The sequence below is a fragment of the Nasonia vitripennis genome, assembly GCF_009193385.2.
Source record: "Nasonia vitripennis strain AsymCx chromosome 4 unlocalized genomic scaffold, Nvit_psr_1.1 chr4_random0003, whole genome shotgun sequence".
Taxonomy (NCBI): Eukaryota; Metazoa; Arthropoda; class Insecta; order Hymenoptera; family Pteromalidae; genus Nasonia; species Nasonia vitripennis.
In genome coordinates, this window is record NW_022279638.1 from 4,644,421 (window position 1) to 4,659,293 (window position 14,873).

General features: G+C 35.4%; 1 protein-coding gene across 16 annotated transcripts in view; it reads left to right on the forward strand.

Annotated features, from left to right (window-relative positions):
- LOC107981432 (putative thiamine transporter SLC35F3) overlaps positions 1–14,873 on the forward strand; it is a 671,722-nt gene that overhangs the window by 173,838 nt on the left and 483,011 nt on the right. For 3 of the 16 annotated variants that reach the window (XM_032601908.1, XM_032601907.1, XM_031928091.2), the window contains one exon: positions 1,202–1,337. The exons of the other annotated variants lie outside the window; for them this stretch is intronic. In XM_032601908.1, coding sequence (XP_032457799.1) covers positions 1,314–1,337 — 24 coding nt within the window. In that variant the 5' untranslated portion in view covers positions 1,202–1,313. The remainder of the gene's footprint in view (positions 1–1,201; positions 1,338–14,873) is intronic. 16 annotated transcript variants of the gene reach the window in all.

The window sequence follows — 14,873 nt, forward strand, 5'->3', positions numbered from 1 at the left end:
AAACTTTCTACCTTGTTTTTTCGCTCACTATTTTGATTCGCTACTTATCTAGCTCTTAATTTGGCTACTACTAGGAAGTGATTCGAGTTGCTATCTACCCCTCTATAAGCCCTTACGTCGAGAACGTTAGTATGACGTCTTTTTTTAATGAGAAAATGATCAATTTATAAGATCTTCTGCCGCCGTGAAATTTATGATCCTAATACTGTTATCATTGCTAACTTCGTACAGGCTTTCCTTCCCTATAGTAGGCCTAAATATTCCCTCCGTACCTATTTTAGCATTGAAATCGCCTAATACTACTCTTGTGTCGTAAGACACGAACTGGTCGATTACCTGCTTTAAAGTTTCGTAATAAAGATCCTTAGCTTCATCTTCTTTATCCTCCGTAGGACAGTGTACATTAATAAATACATATCTATACTATTCAACTTCGATGATGATGTACGAGAGCCTATCAGTCACGGATTTGAAACTTTTAACGTAATGTAGGATACTTTTGCTTATGAGAAATCCTCCCGCTCCTGGCCCCATACAGGTGCGTGAAATTATCCGATGCTAGTACTCCGCCATCTGGCTATCGCGATTCCTGGATTGCTACGAAATCTAGATTGTATCTATTAGCTTCCTTCATGAGTCCTTTAAACGCACTTGTTCTGTATATACTGCGAATATTCCAAGTTCCGATCCTTAAGTCCCTTTTGGTTTAGTTTTGATTTTTCTGAGCCATGATCGTAAGTTAAACCCGCGTGCTTTGGATCCTGTTCCGATCGCAGGTGAGTCCACCGTTCTAGAGGTGAAAACTCCCATACCTTGTAACGGTCATTTTATGAGTACGGATAGATTCAAATCTAGCACCACAGCGCGAGCAGTGACGCTCCGCAAAGGTGCGATTCGCGGGTGTGCGAATTGCGAAAAATGAGTGAGTGGGGATGTATGTGTGTTCGTCGAGATGTGTATGTACGGACTATCGCAGATTTTGGGATTCGCAAGCGTTAGAGCGTTACGAGAAGCCGGACTGTATAGTTCGAGCTGAAATTGGCTGTGTAAACCAGGAAGTCGTCGAAGATTACTGAAAACCTGAGTTTGGGGTGATTACTTATAAAGGCACCTCAAGACTGAAATAGTCTAATGTAACCGACTAACGTCTCGCGGGTAATTTTTTTATCTGTCCATCTAAGCGTCTAATCGTTTCATCAAGAATATCCAGCCGCAGGGAGTCGTAGCCCTTGGACAAAGCAGCGACGTGGCTCCAGCTGCTGCCGCCCAAACAAAATCGGGACTTATTTACACGCAGACAGAAAAAATCGACGATGATCATCGGCTGTACTAATAAGGTAAATTATACGCATTTAAATTATTTTGTCATCTAGACATAGGGACGACCGTTATACGGAAATAGTTAAAAAGAAAAATAAATATTCTGAACTTTAGTTAGCGAGTTATAAGGTTTAACAAATGTAGTAATTTTCAGTTATACAGGGTATAAAGGGTGAGAGACAGGGGATTTAAATCCTAATATCTTTTAAACTAAATGGTTTTATAAGTTGCAAAAATATCCTAGCTGAGGTGATCAAAAGATATTTTCGATATTTTCCCAAAATTTCAACTGAATTAAGGGGGCACACCACCTTTGAAATTAAAATCAAAATTTTTCATTAAAAATTTATAAATACTTATATAAATGAACCAAATTTTTATTACTATTCTTAGACATAATTACCTTTATTTTGATGGTTTTAGACCTTCTATATACTTCTATAAAATACCTACGTATAGTAGGGAGTCCATAATTCACTTACCGTAAGATTCCAAAGGAACGAATGGCCCAAATGAGCTCAAACTCTAGGATATTATTTAAAAGTATATTAGTTATGGTATGAATGAGGGGATTTGGTTTAAATTTCATAGAAAAAAAGTTACATGATAGTTATGTTAAAATTAATCAAAAAATGATTAAACAATCAGTAATATGCTTGTAAAACGCTTATAAAATGCTTATAAAGTTTATGCTTATAATGTCTAAGAATAGTAATAAAAATTTGGTTAATTTATATAAGTATTTATAAATTTTTAATGAAAAATTTTGATTTTAATTTCAAAGGTGGTGTGCCCCCTTAAGGGGACCTTTAACTCTACCGTGCTAAAACCTTAAGTATCCCTGCTGGCCCATTGTGGCACTCGGTGCAATGTTTTGTGAATTTTGTGAAGTGTACAAATGGTTCTTTTGGGCTCAGATTCAAGGAGGATACTTTGTACACCTGCAGTTTTGGTATGAATGCAGGGATTTTGATTTGAATGCTTAGAAATGGTTTCGCGATAAAAATACTAAATTTTTTCTTTTTGTCGCTTATTATGCCGCCTTTTTGGGTATAAAACATTTTCTAAATAAAAACAAATTTACTCTAAACTCTCGCTATTTCATATTTCCTAATATTTCAATTCAGAATTTTCGTTTTAGAAATTGTTTAATTTTATAATTTCAGTTTTTTAATGTTTGCCTTTCATGCTTTAATTTTTGCGAATTATAATTTTTTCAAATTTTTGCCGCCAAGTTAAATTGACTATTCAATCACCGATTAACATAAAAATGAAGTCGCTAAAATTTTAGTAAACAAATAGAAAAATATGATGTTTCATTATTATTTAGTAAGCAACGTGAAATTTTTATATTATTAAAAAAGTTATCTATGCAAATAGTTATGTATCACTGGCAAGAACATTGACATGATTTTGTTATGTATTAAAATTTTATAGTTTTCTACGTCAATTCGTTACTGTCGATGTGACATTTATTTAAAAAAGAAGTAAGAAAAATTTATGCTGCAAATCACTTAAACCAATTAATTAGTGCAGCAATACCTGATGAAAATAAAATAAAAGCCGTTGCCATTTCATTGGCACGTAGCTTCCTTCAAATAAATTCGTAGTTCTAATAAATAAAATATTGTTTGAATATACAGTATGTTAATGTTTTTATTATTGTTTTCAAATAAATAATCCACACACACAAAAACGCTAAAATCCAAGTCGAGACGCACAAGGGCAATTTTTAGTATGCTCTGCTATCGTATATATTATAACAGCGAGGAGTAAGCTCAGTGCTCCTCATAGCTATAGATATAGTAGCCGATGTTAAATTCGTCGTTGATTCTTATTATTATTCCTCTGAATCCTCCGTTTCTATACCGTATACATACATGTAGCTCTTTATTCCCGACTCGCCGCGGATAAAGTACTAACTTTATGTTGGGGTGTGTTAAAAAATGTTATTTTTTATAATATTGGATCTGATCTATCTTTTATAATAATGAACTGACTGAACTAAAAAAAAAAAAAAAAAATAATTAAAAATTTTCCCAATTGATAATTTAATTAATTATTTTGCTAAAGGAGCACTTTTCTTAACAACATACTATGGTACTTACCAGAACGAGGGGTATAAAAGAAGTTTATTATACATGAGCGGGTGGGTGGAAACAAATACGCAAAATTCGCAAGAGAGGGAGTTTAACGACGTGCAACGACACACCTCTAAAAGAAAGCAAAAATTTTAAGAAAAATGGTTTTTACATTTTAGCTCTTTTCTTGAAAACCGCTCGACGAAATCGTTTAAAATTTTAGCAGAAAACAGCTGTTTTTATGGTAAATCACCAAATAAAATTTTGAAACATTTGAATACATTGTTTTAGAGATATAAGGAATCAGAAAATTTTCCAAAAAAAATTGAAAACTTGATATCTTAAGAACCATAGGGGTTTAAAAGCTATGCAATGCACTTAGCAAAAACACACAAAATATCTACTTTTTCCCAAAATCTTAAGTGCAATAAGGACTTTTACGTCCTTAATCGAGGCACAAAAAAACTCTTTTTTTTCGGTTTTCGATTTATTACTTAAAAAATAAGTTGTCAAATAACTTGAAATTTTAATGAGATATAGTTTGATACATGACCCATCGACATGATTTTTTTCGTGAGATTATGATGTTAAGTTTCAGAGATATGAATTTAAAAAAATCACGTTTTTTATTTTATCTGCCTTTTTTATTTTAGCGGTTCGATCCCGAGGACCAAATGAGGAGAAGTAGGTAATTTTATTCTCTTTCAAATACATTATAGCTGAATTGTTTTTAACAATGGAAAGATTGACAAAAACGCAAAATAGTATTTTTCAAAAATCAAAAAATGGTCATAAAAAAAGTAGTTGAACTTATACACCAAAACGTATTTTCTAGAAGTTCTGACGAAACTCAAAATTTTACTATTACAAAGCTTCCTTAAGGAGGAAGCCAAAAAATTTATTTGCTGTTGTACGACAATTCATGATACATTTATGGAAATACACGGATAGAAATGTATCACTAAAAATTACTATATTTTCTCCTAATCAAGAGACAAACTCAACCTATGCAGAAAATCTAGTATGTTTGTGGGAATATTTACTATACATTCATCAAAAATTGCTATACCAGTATAGTAAAAATTGCACTGCGTTTTGACTCGCTGTGTTCTGTCGATAAAAAATTACTGACAGAGCTAATAAATTCGTCGTAACTCAAACCGATGACAGGAATTCGCCTGATCACTTACTGCCACTAGGGGGCGACTCGTAAACTCCACTCGCAAGTGACGAAAAACTGTTCGGTTAGTATATAAGGAACTTTCAGATCGGAACATTATACATAAATATAAATGCGATTAGTCTAGCGATGCGTTGTTAGGTTGCGACATATGTAATAATTAGCTTGCGATGTAAGTAAAGTAGGATATTATGAAATTCTATGCGATGCGACTTCGAGATTAAATGTAACAAATAAATAAATTAAAATTCGCCTGCAACACCCAACTAACACAAATAAGAGAAAATCACCAACAGACGACAAAATAAAAGGGCCAAAAATAGTTTTAAAAAGCTTTCGTATCCATAAATTTTGATATGCGGTACAGCAAAAATTGCTATGTAGTATAGTAAAATCTAGTGATCTGAATTTTACTATACCACATATATAAAATAAAGATATATGTATACCCTGTAATAAAAATGTACCCAATAAAAAAATTGAGAGTGTAAACGAAACCTTGAAAGATTGTACTTTGTTTCTTTGCAGATGGTTATATCTTGCCTGCTCTTGTTGCTTTTAAGCATTCTTCATACCGTAAACGGATTATACAGTTAGGATTGTGGAGATCATCTTTCGAATCTAACAACAATATCATTATTAGACATTGGAGATTGTGACATAAAGAAACCAACTGTTAACGTCACGCGAACTTACGCTCAATTACTACAACTTAACGAATACTCGTTAACGCACGTATAGAAATGATCGGTAAAAATAACGCGCATAGTTTCATACTGCGATATGCACTCACACGCATTACCAGTAGCAGCGGGCGAATGCGACGTAATGCAACGAACCGGATATTTTCAGATAGGAGAAACAAGAATCATAGGTCTTTGGGGAAATAGTACTCATTACTAGCACGTGGTTTTTACAAAAAGAAGCAACGGCGATGGTCACTGCACGGGGATCATATTTCGACCCGTACGGACGATAATACGATGTATACGTCGCGGGCTGGCTCGAAATTTTGCTTCAAGATTATTCAACACCAATACATTTGAACTCAAATAAAATCATATTAAAAACAGGTGTACGTTGTACCTTTACCGATCGACAATGTGTGGACTATGACGGAGCGCATGTATTGTGGGTTAACGTCTCAGATGACTTTTGCGGACTTGATAAATACTCGATACTTTATGAAGGTTATCTACACAAAATCTATGACGAAGACGCTAAAAAAGTCATGTACTCCTTAGAATCTGAAGCTATAACATTCGCTTTATGGAAAACAACCGAGTTACATAAATACGGTTACATATTCTTTGGAACTGAACATCCGAAATTATTCGTGCCAGAAGACAGACATTCCGGAGAATTAATTAAAAAGTCATCTATAAGCACAACTAACTTGGACATTTTTGCCTACAATTCAAAAATTGTATATATAGGGAAACATATGAGGGGATAGTTTTAAGAAATGTATTATAAAATTTTACAACGAAAATGCGAACTTGAACAAAAAGTACATAAAAACGCAATTTCGATAGCGACTATATCGCCGGAGGAGTTCGGATACAGACTCATGGAGTCGAACGGATATATAGGCGTGGTAGCCGGAGATGCGGTACATCTGTTAAAATGTCTACGCGTGGACGTCAAAATTAGAAACACGACAAATGCTATGAGCAGCTTCCGGTGCGACGCAAAGAAGAGGTGCTTTTCCTAGCACCTAGAACCCGGATACTTGTGAGAACCGGTACGCAAATAGCGTGTGACAGCAGAATACCGGCAATGTTTAAAATAGATAACCACTGGTATAAAATGTTACTTATGCTAATTGTAGGGGAAGAGCCCGACACGTTTAACCGCAGTCAAAACCTACATGGAAGTATATGAGTCCGGAAACTCTGGCTATAGGGGGAATCTACGGAGAAAAGGATTTAAATAGACTTCGTGATATGATACTATTTCCAATTGAAAAACCAACTGTACTAAATAAAATAGCATCAGGTATGGCGGGTAAAAAGGTAAATTAAGAGGTAATTACGATAACAAATATGTTCGACGAACAAGCTATCAAAGTAATAGCAAGAAATACATGGGATCAAATGTGGTTAAGTTTTTTGGCTTTCGGAACCACGAGCGCGGGACTAATCGGAATCATTATGCTTTGTAGACTTGTCAAATTGCTTATAGATACCATTATACATGGGTACGCAATATATAACTTATACGGATTTTCAATACATTTACTCGGAGGTATCTGGAATTCAGTCACACAACTACTGTTACATTTAGGTTAACAACAACAAAAAAAAAAAAAAATAATAAAGAAAGTAAAAATAAAGAGGAGGACATTAAAATAAAGAAGAGTATTGAACCTGCATACGAAACTCCAACTTGCCCACGAGAACCTTTATATCCAGAAATTCAGATATATTAGAACCAAAGGCCTGATTCCGTATGAAGATATAAAAAAATATATATCTCGAATAATAAATAACAACTGTGTGAGGTATATATACTAACAAAGAGCAAATAAATAAAAAAATAATAAAAAAAATTGTTTGTGTGAAGAAAAACTAATAAATACTATATTCATTACGTGAAATGTTTACTATATATATTGTGTGAATAATCAATCTAATAATAAAAAATTATATAAGGTATGAACAAAGTAGTAAAAATTAACCAATGCATAATAATAAAAGAAAAAGCAGAAAATAACATAGAATACGGTGTGACAAAAGAACAAGAAAAAAACCAACAAACAAATAAAATATAGGATAATCATGCAGGAGGACGATACGCTATTCGACGAAGTCATCCCAAGCCAACATCCAGAGGTTTACGACATCTTGCTACGATCAACCTGCGTCAGACTAAGAGAGGGAGTTACTTGTTTCTACGTAGGACAAATACGAAGATTACCACTCTGCAGCTTTTGTTATATGCCATCCTTCTATGAAACAGGAGAGACAATACAAACACCGTAACCCAGCTACACACGGTAGGAATCCCTACGGACCCCCCTCCCTACTCATCTGTAGAAGTTTCCTAATTCTATTAGTGACTTCAAGACCAGCACTTGCGTGCAGAAGATGTACCAACAGAATAATATATAAGCAATTTACGCAAAACAATTCTGTAGCAAAGATTGCACAAAAAACAAATTTGCAAAAATTGCGTACAAAAATCACCGTCAGGGTCAATATTTGTAAGAAACGTGTCATTAAAAAACGGTCAAAAGATACCCGCCACGAAGTACATGGAATGTAAAAGGAGAGTCACTCTAGAAAAAATTGAAAAATGGTAAGAAGCAAGAATGTCATTCCAAGGAACATCGAGTGCTAAACAAAACAAAATAGCCGAGGTCAGACAGCTAGACATAATAACCACCGCAAGAGAAAAGGTTCCAAACAAGCAAGAGGAACTATCTAAAATAATCAAGGAAACCCGAAAGAAAACAAAACCGCGAGTTACAATGACAAACGAAGACCCAGAACTCAGAGAAACTAATATGCCAATAAATATTAATAAACCAGCACAACAACCAACCAACGAAAAAAAGGAGAGCAAAATAAGTAATAAAAGAACCCATACGGAGACCACAAATAGAAAACCTCGAAGCGGAGGAAAAAATAAACCATTAAAAAAATGAAAGTATGCAACAGCGCCAAAAATACAATCAACATTCACAGAAGAAGAAATAAACAAAGAATAGCCAAAGCCATGGAAGAATAGATGCCACTAGAGGCCAACGATACTCCTATCTTACAAACCACCTTAACAGAAGCAAAAATGACGCAAGAATTAGCAAATGCAATGACGGATGAAATATCAATAGAAATTCTAGAAAATGCCGTAAACGAGATAGACTCTAATCCACTACCAGCTGAAAAACAGATGAGATATGGAATGAAATTGATGAATTATTAGAATTTCTCTAAGAATAACAATTATAACAATAAATAATGATTAATCGTGATTCTTAATCTCAATATTAATAAAAAAAAACGTATATTATCCACACTCCTTTATTCAAAATTTTTATTCTCTCCCGAAACACCACTCAAATTTATTCTTATAAACTGTACAAAAAAAGAACTAATAGAACTAGTCAATCTAAACACAATTATTTCAAAAGTATTCTTTTACCTATAACTAACACAAGTCACATAGAATGTAAAAACAATTAAATAATACTTCTGCTCACGCAGAAATCTTGAAACAATATTAGGACTCTATATCTTTAAATCAAAATATGTCGGGGGGACAGGGATCCAAACCTGCAAAAACAACAATAATTTAAACTTCTTATAATAATTATACAATTGAAAATAAAGAATAGAAAAAAATAGAATACATACACATGTATGTATTCTATTTTTGACATGACGCAATGCGAAACTATTCCAAATCAAGTTCAGACTCTCGGCACATTGAAGCACAGGGTAACGATACTAAAAATAATATGAAAATGCATCAAAATCAGCACTAGTTAAACTAAGAAAAGAAAACATCAATATTTACGAAACGAGATGCAGCCATAATTAGAGTGCTTAACCATGATCCGAGAAAGGCTTGTCTCGAAATGAAAACAAACACCACACCATCCCCAGCCTCGTTTATGACAGGACTCCCAAGGTTAATCACTTCCGTCGATCGGGTTAATAACATCAATTACCTAAAGAAAAAAACAATAACGATAAACGAAAATAATAAAATAACAGGTAGTAGAGCATAATATAAAAATAATAAATAATAACAAAATTTTTCTACCTCACACATTTCGTTGAGAGTCAGAATAAATAACTGTAACAAACACGAACAAACTTACTGCACACCACTAACGCACCCGACAGACTGATGCCGGATCAGCCTGCATCACTCGGACGAGCCAGAAAAATCAGAGAAATCGAGCACCTCAAACTAGGAAAAAAAAGTGGAGAAAAACACATGTCCTTAAGAAAGAGGAGCTTGGGAAGAAAGAAAGTAATACAAATTTGAAACGGACGAAAAGTACATGATGAGACCTCCTGCGTGTAAGTGATTTACCCGTCACAAAAGGGATTTCCTTCATTAATTAAAAACAATAATAATTACTGAAGATAGAAACTCTGCACACTGTAAGTATATAAGTGGGTTGCGCTCATTCTGACGTAACACGTCTAGTCATTTTTTCCTGGAAAACGGTGTTTCCGCATGCCCATATCGCCGCTTTACCAGTACTGTCCATTTCCCACGATGGTTTGTCCAGGTCTCTGTATTGTCCACAGACGATGGCTATGTCGATTTCTGTCTCACGGACATACTGGCTTAGTAGGTCCTGTGCAGTCGCGCAGTAATTTATATTTATCTGCAATATTTTCATTTTCTTTTTCTGTCAGTAGCTTCTACTGCAGCTCGGTAAACTGGACATGCATAGCTACCAGCTGCGTGGTCACTTTACCCCCCAGTGCCTCCTTTGCAGAGTACACAGTTGGCTTGGTTCTCACACTCCTTTGCTTTGTGCCCATCTTTTCCATATTGAAAGCAAAGCTTACTTCTATCTTCAGTTACTGTGCAGTTTCTACTGATATGGCCAAAACCTAGACATTTATAACACCTAAGCGGCTCGTTTTTGCGGTTAGTTACCCGGATTCTACAGTTAACTCATCCTATTCTGATCTTCTGTAGCTTAGTGATCTTAGCCGCTATCTGAGCTGGTACCCGTATCACTGCAATCTGCGTGTCACCATACGTCTTTCGCAAAGATCTTATCGTAGAGACTTCTATGATGTTCTCTTTGCCAATTTCCTTCCGTAGTGCTTCTAGTACCTCCTCTTTTTAGGTAAGCATATCCAGATCTCTTACTTCAATAGTTTCTTCTTCCTGGAGTGCTTTTATTGTGGCGCCTTCCACTAGTACCGCTTTAACTGTTTTTTTGAAGTCCGAGGTTTTGGCTTCTCTTGTGCGTTTAAGCTCTATCAGAAGATCTCCTGCAACTGTTTGGCGTATTTTATTTACGCTATTCCCCAGTGTGTTAAGTGACGGAGCCGCTTTTATTTTGGACAAAATGTCTGCATAGCACTTTCCTTCTGCAGCCTTGATGTTTTAAGCATCTAGTCTAGGAGGTCTTGCCCGTTTCGGTCCATCCTTGCTAGTCCTATTCTGGTTTCTAACGCCAGGAACACTTTTATCCTCATTGCTTGCCTTTTTCTCCTTTTTCTTTGACTTTCTTGTGACGACTTCCTGCCACGCTGTCTTCTACTTCTACTTCTTGTAAAAATTTTAAGCCATTTTGACGAAAGTCGTTCTGTTTTAGTTAATATTTACCTTTTACTTTTTAAAAATGCAAAAAATACTTGGATCACTTACGACTTGACCCTCTGTAACTCGAAGAATATTTATGAAAAATTCTAAAATAATTCATGAAATCCTTGGAATACTTCGGGAAGATATTCCCACAGTTTTAAAACAAGACAAGACTGTATATTTAAACAACATTATATGTATAAGAATTATAAATTTAGTTAGAGGATGCTTCGTGCCAAAGCATTGGCAGCGGTTTTTGCCCTTGTTAGTAGGCTCTTTGAGAATTTTGTCGAAAAGAATTGATTTTACGCCGGAGGAAGTAGTAAAACTTATCTCTGTATCGTCATCAAGTGGGATTTTTTCAGGGTTGTTGGCGATGCTGCTGTCAAAATATGCTGTAATTTTTTCGAGTTCATTCGGAAAAGTGATCCATGCGGTGAGGCTTAAAATAAGTCCGTTGGGATATTAATGGTTGAAAAGTTGAATATTTGGAATAGTCTAAGGTTTGTCATTGTGCAGAAGAAAGAAGCTGATTCTTTTTGAATTCGAGTTATTAAACAGGTGAATTGTTGTTAATACAGCAAACTTTAGCAGTGTAACTACACAATTCTCTGCTGCCTCGAGCATGATTATTTTTTTTCTTTCTGACTTCTTCTGGCAGCTCTCCGGGTGTATCCTTTCGTTTTAGCTTAGCTTCAGCCATTATTACACTTAACTACACAAGCACACGCACACGGTGGACGTTTTAAATATCTTCCTATAGATATCGAAATTCCTGCGGAAGATAACAGAGAACTGATGTGTGTAGACGCGAGAAAAGCGGGGGCCAGTGTTGAGCCAAAACCCGAGCAACGGTTAAGAGGGAGTGGGAAAGGGCGGTGCCTTGACAAGATTTTCCCGATAGAAGATGATTTTTTTGCTTCCTAGTAAGGAAGCTTTGCAATAGTAAAATTTTGCGTTTTGTCAAAACTTCTAGAAAATACTTTTTGATGTGTTAAAAGTTCAAATCAAGTGTTTTTAGAAAATGTCTGTATGGATGTTTGTGTATGTGTGTGTGTGTGGATGCATGTGTGTGCGGATGTGTGTGTATGTATACCGTAATATTTGTGGAACTACTCCGCCAATATCAATAAAATTTGACATGCATATGTATTTTTGGATTCTGAATTCGGGAAAACCAGTTATTTTTTATTTTATCGAGTATTTTTCATGGCCATTTTTTGATTTTTGAAAAATACTATTTCGCGTTTTATATCATCCCATTGATACAAACAGTTCAGCTGTAATGCATTTAAGAGAGAATAATATTACCCTTTTTTCTTGTTTGGTCCTTGGGATCGACCGCTTTGTTAGGTAGATAAAATAGAATAGGTGATTTTTTTTTTTAATTCATATCTCTAAGATAGTAGCAATGGCTCATTGTGAAGAATTTGTTAGCGTTTTCAAGTTGAAGGAGTTTGTCGAACTTGTCACGAGTCTCTGCGCTAGAGTGTCTAAATGTGCATCTGCAGCTTGTATGCAGCAAAAATGTCTAAGAGAGCGTCGTTTCAACAACAAGTGGTGGTCGCAAATAATGGATGTGACACCGCATAATCTTGCGGTAGAGTTTTTATACATCCTAGCGCTGTGTAACTTAAAATTTGTGTTCGAACTCTACGACAGGTGTATACACCAGAATATGTTGGCCACATTTATCGCTGGGAGGTATTTGACAGCGAGCGGTAAACTCGTGCCGAACATTACGAGCTTCCGTTTATTAAGAAGTATAATTAATTGCGTAAGTACTTATCTTATTTACTTTTAGGACAGTATAAATTGAATTTGTTTTATACTTTTTATGTATATTGCAGATGTTAGTCCACAGAAAAAAAGATGTCTGGTAAATTTAAGTACTTGATGTAACAGGTGATCAGCATCAGGCAGAGCAATAGCACCAGCACCAGTACCAGCATCAGACCCAAATTATGTTGTGCGTGGCGATTGTGCTATTGTGCCTGTAATGTGTATTGGCAACGGCCCCAGATGCCTCCGCAGGTGGCTGCCCCGACCGTAAATCAGAAGCCAGACGCAGGACCAGCGGTCCAAGTAGGAAATGGCCAGCACAACGAGGGTGCGATGCATGCAGTCCAGAGCGATGAAAATGCTAATTAAAAAGCATATTACATTATAAAAAAACCGCGGCCAATTTATTGGCACGTAGCTTTCTTCAAATAAATTTATAGGTCCAATTAATAAAATATTGTTTTAATATACAGTATATCTGCCTGCTAATGTATGAGGCGGTTTTTGATACATAATTCAATATATAAGTTTTGGATGGTTCGTCCAAAAATTTACAAACCCCTCTGTTTTTGTATTATAGAATACGAACACTGCCGTCAATTTTTTTTCACAGAAATTCACGCATGTTTACATGTGTTCCTAACCAACCTAATCATCAAAACAACAGGCTATTCATTAGATAGGTCGCTCGCACAATTTTCGAGAAAACGATTTTCACATTTTAGCTCTTTACTTGAAAACCGCTCGACGAAATCGTTTAAAATTTGAGCAGCAAATAGCTTTTTTTGTGGATAATCGCCAAATTTAAAGCATTTGACTACATTGTTTTAGAGATATAAGGAATCAAAAAAATTTCAAAAAAAATCTTTGAGCTCCTTTGCGTGACATTTTTCCGTCGAAGTCTTGAAGTACTTAAACGTTTTCGCCTATTCTTTTACTAATTACATATGGCCCGACGTACGGCTTTGCTCGTTTCGCGCGGATTTGTGCGAATCTTTTTGCGCGGATGACAAAATTTTATTCTTTTTCCAGACTAGCTGACCGATTTCAAAAATATGTTCGCGCTTATTTTTGTTGTAGTGGCTTTCTTGCCTACTTTTCTTTTTTTTCGATTTAGACTTGCACGTTGTCATGCATGTGTTTTAGATTTTTCATTCTTTCAGACCATTCGTTTAATTTTTCTTTCGTGTTTTCCAAATTTATAGTGGTTTTTTCGGGTTTGCTGCTGGATGACTTACTGCATTTCGGTGTTGTATCCTTGTTAGGATTATTTTTTATCGTGTTTAGTCGTTTTGTCTCCGCTTTTTCTAATCTTTTCCTTATGTGATTTCTCGTGTTGTGCTTGCCCGATGATCCGTGTGAACGTGAACTCGAGCTATCGAAATCGTCTGTATAATTGTCGCTGATTTCATTGTCGTCGCGAATTATTGGGCTCGATTTTCCGGGATTTGATTCGGATTGCGCTTCTGCTAGCCGTCGCCATAATTTTGGTGGTCGTAGCTCTTGGCCGAAGACTAAAAATGCAGGGGTCATTCCCGTCGTACTGTGTACGTTAGTATTCTGAGTGAATTGAATTTGCGGGATGAATTTATCCCATTCTTTGTGATTATTCGTTATCTATGCTGAAATGCGTGTTTTCAAATCGCAGTTTACTCGTTCTACTGGATTGCTTTCAACCAGTAGATTCACTTTAGCCCCATGAACAGCATTCATTGTGCAACTTTCTCGACCTTAGAAGGAGCAAATAACTTATAATTGTGACAAACAAAATTTTCACGCACAATTCAATAAAATAGAGTCGAACACCGTGCACGAAAACAAATTTAATAGAAAACTTTTAACAATTTGGTCCAATAGTCGGTTTAGAAAAGGAGAATTTTACATAAATGGATTCAGTGAATCGTTTTTGACGTGTGATTAAACTTATTATTAATACCTTCTATTATTAAACTCAGAGAACAAACAATCTTAAACAATTTTGAATGAAAATTTGTCAATCAACAAAAATCTACGACAAAAGATCTTATTAATGTTAAAGCCGACCCGTGTGACTCATTCAAATCATATAAGAACTAAAAATCACAATATTTAAGAAAATAAAGTGTGTAACAACACTCAAAAGTTTATACTTGCGTGTTTTCCTTGAGTCGTCGAAGGTGAAAGAGGTCGTCGAGAGCCTTGAAATGCCCTAGAACAAATAAGAAGGTTTATTTAGCACAAAGCAA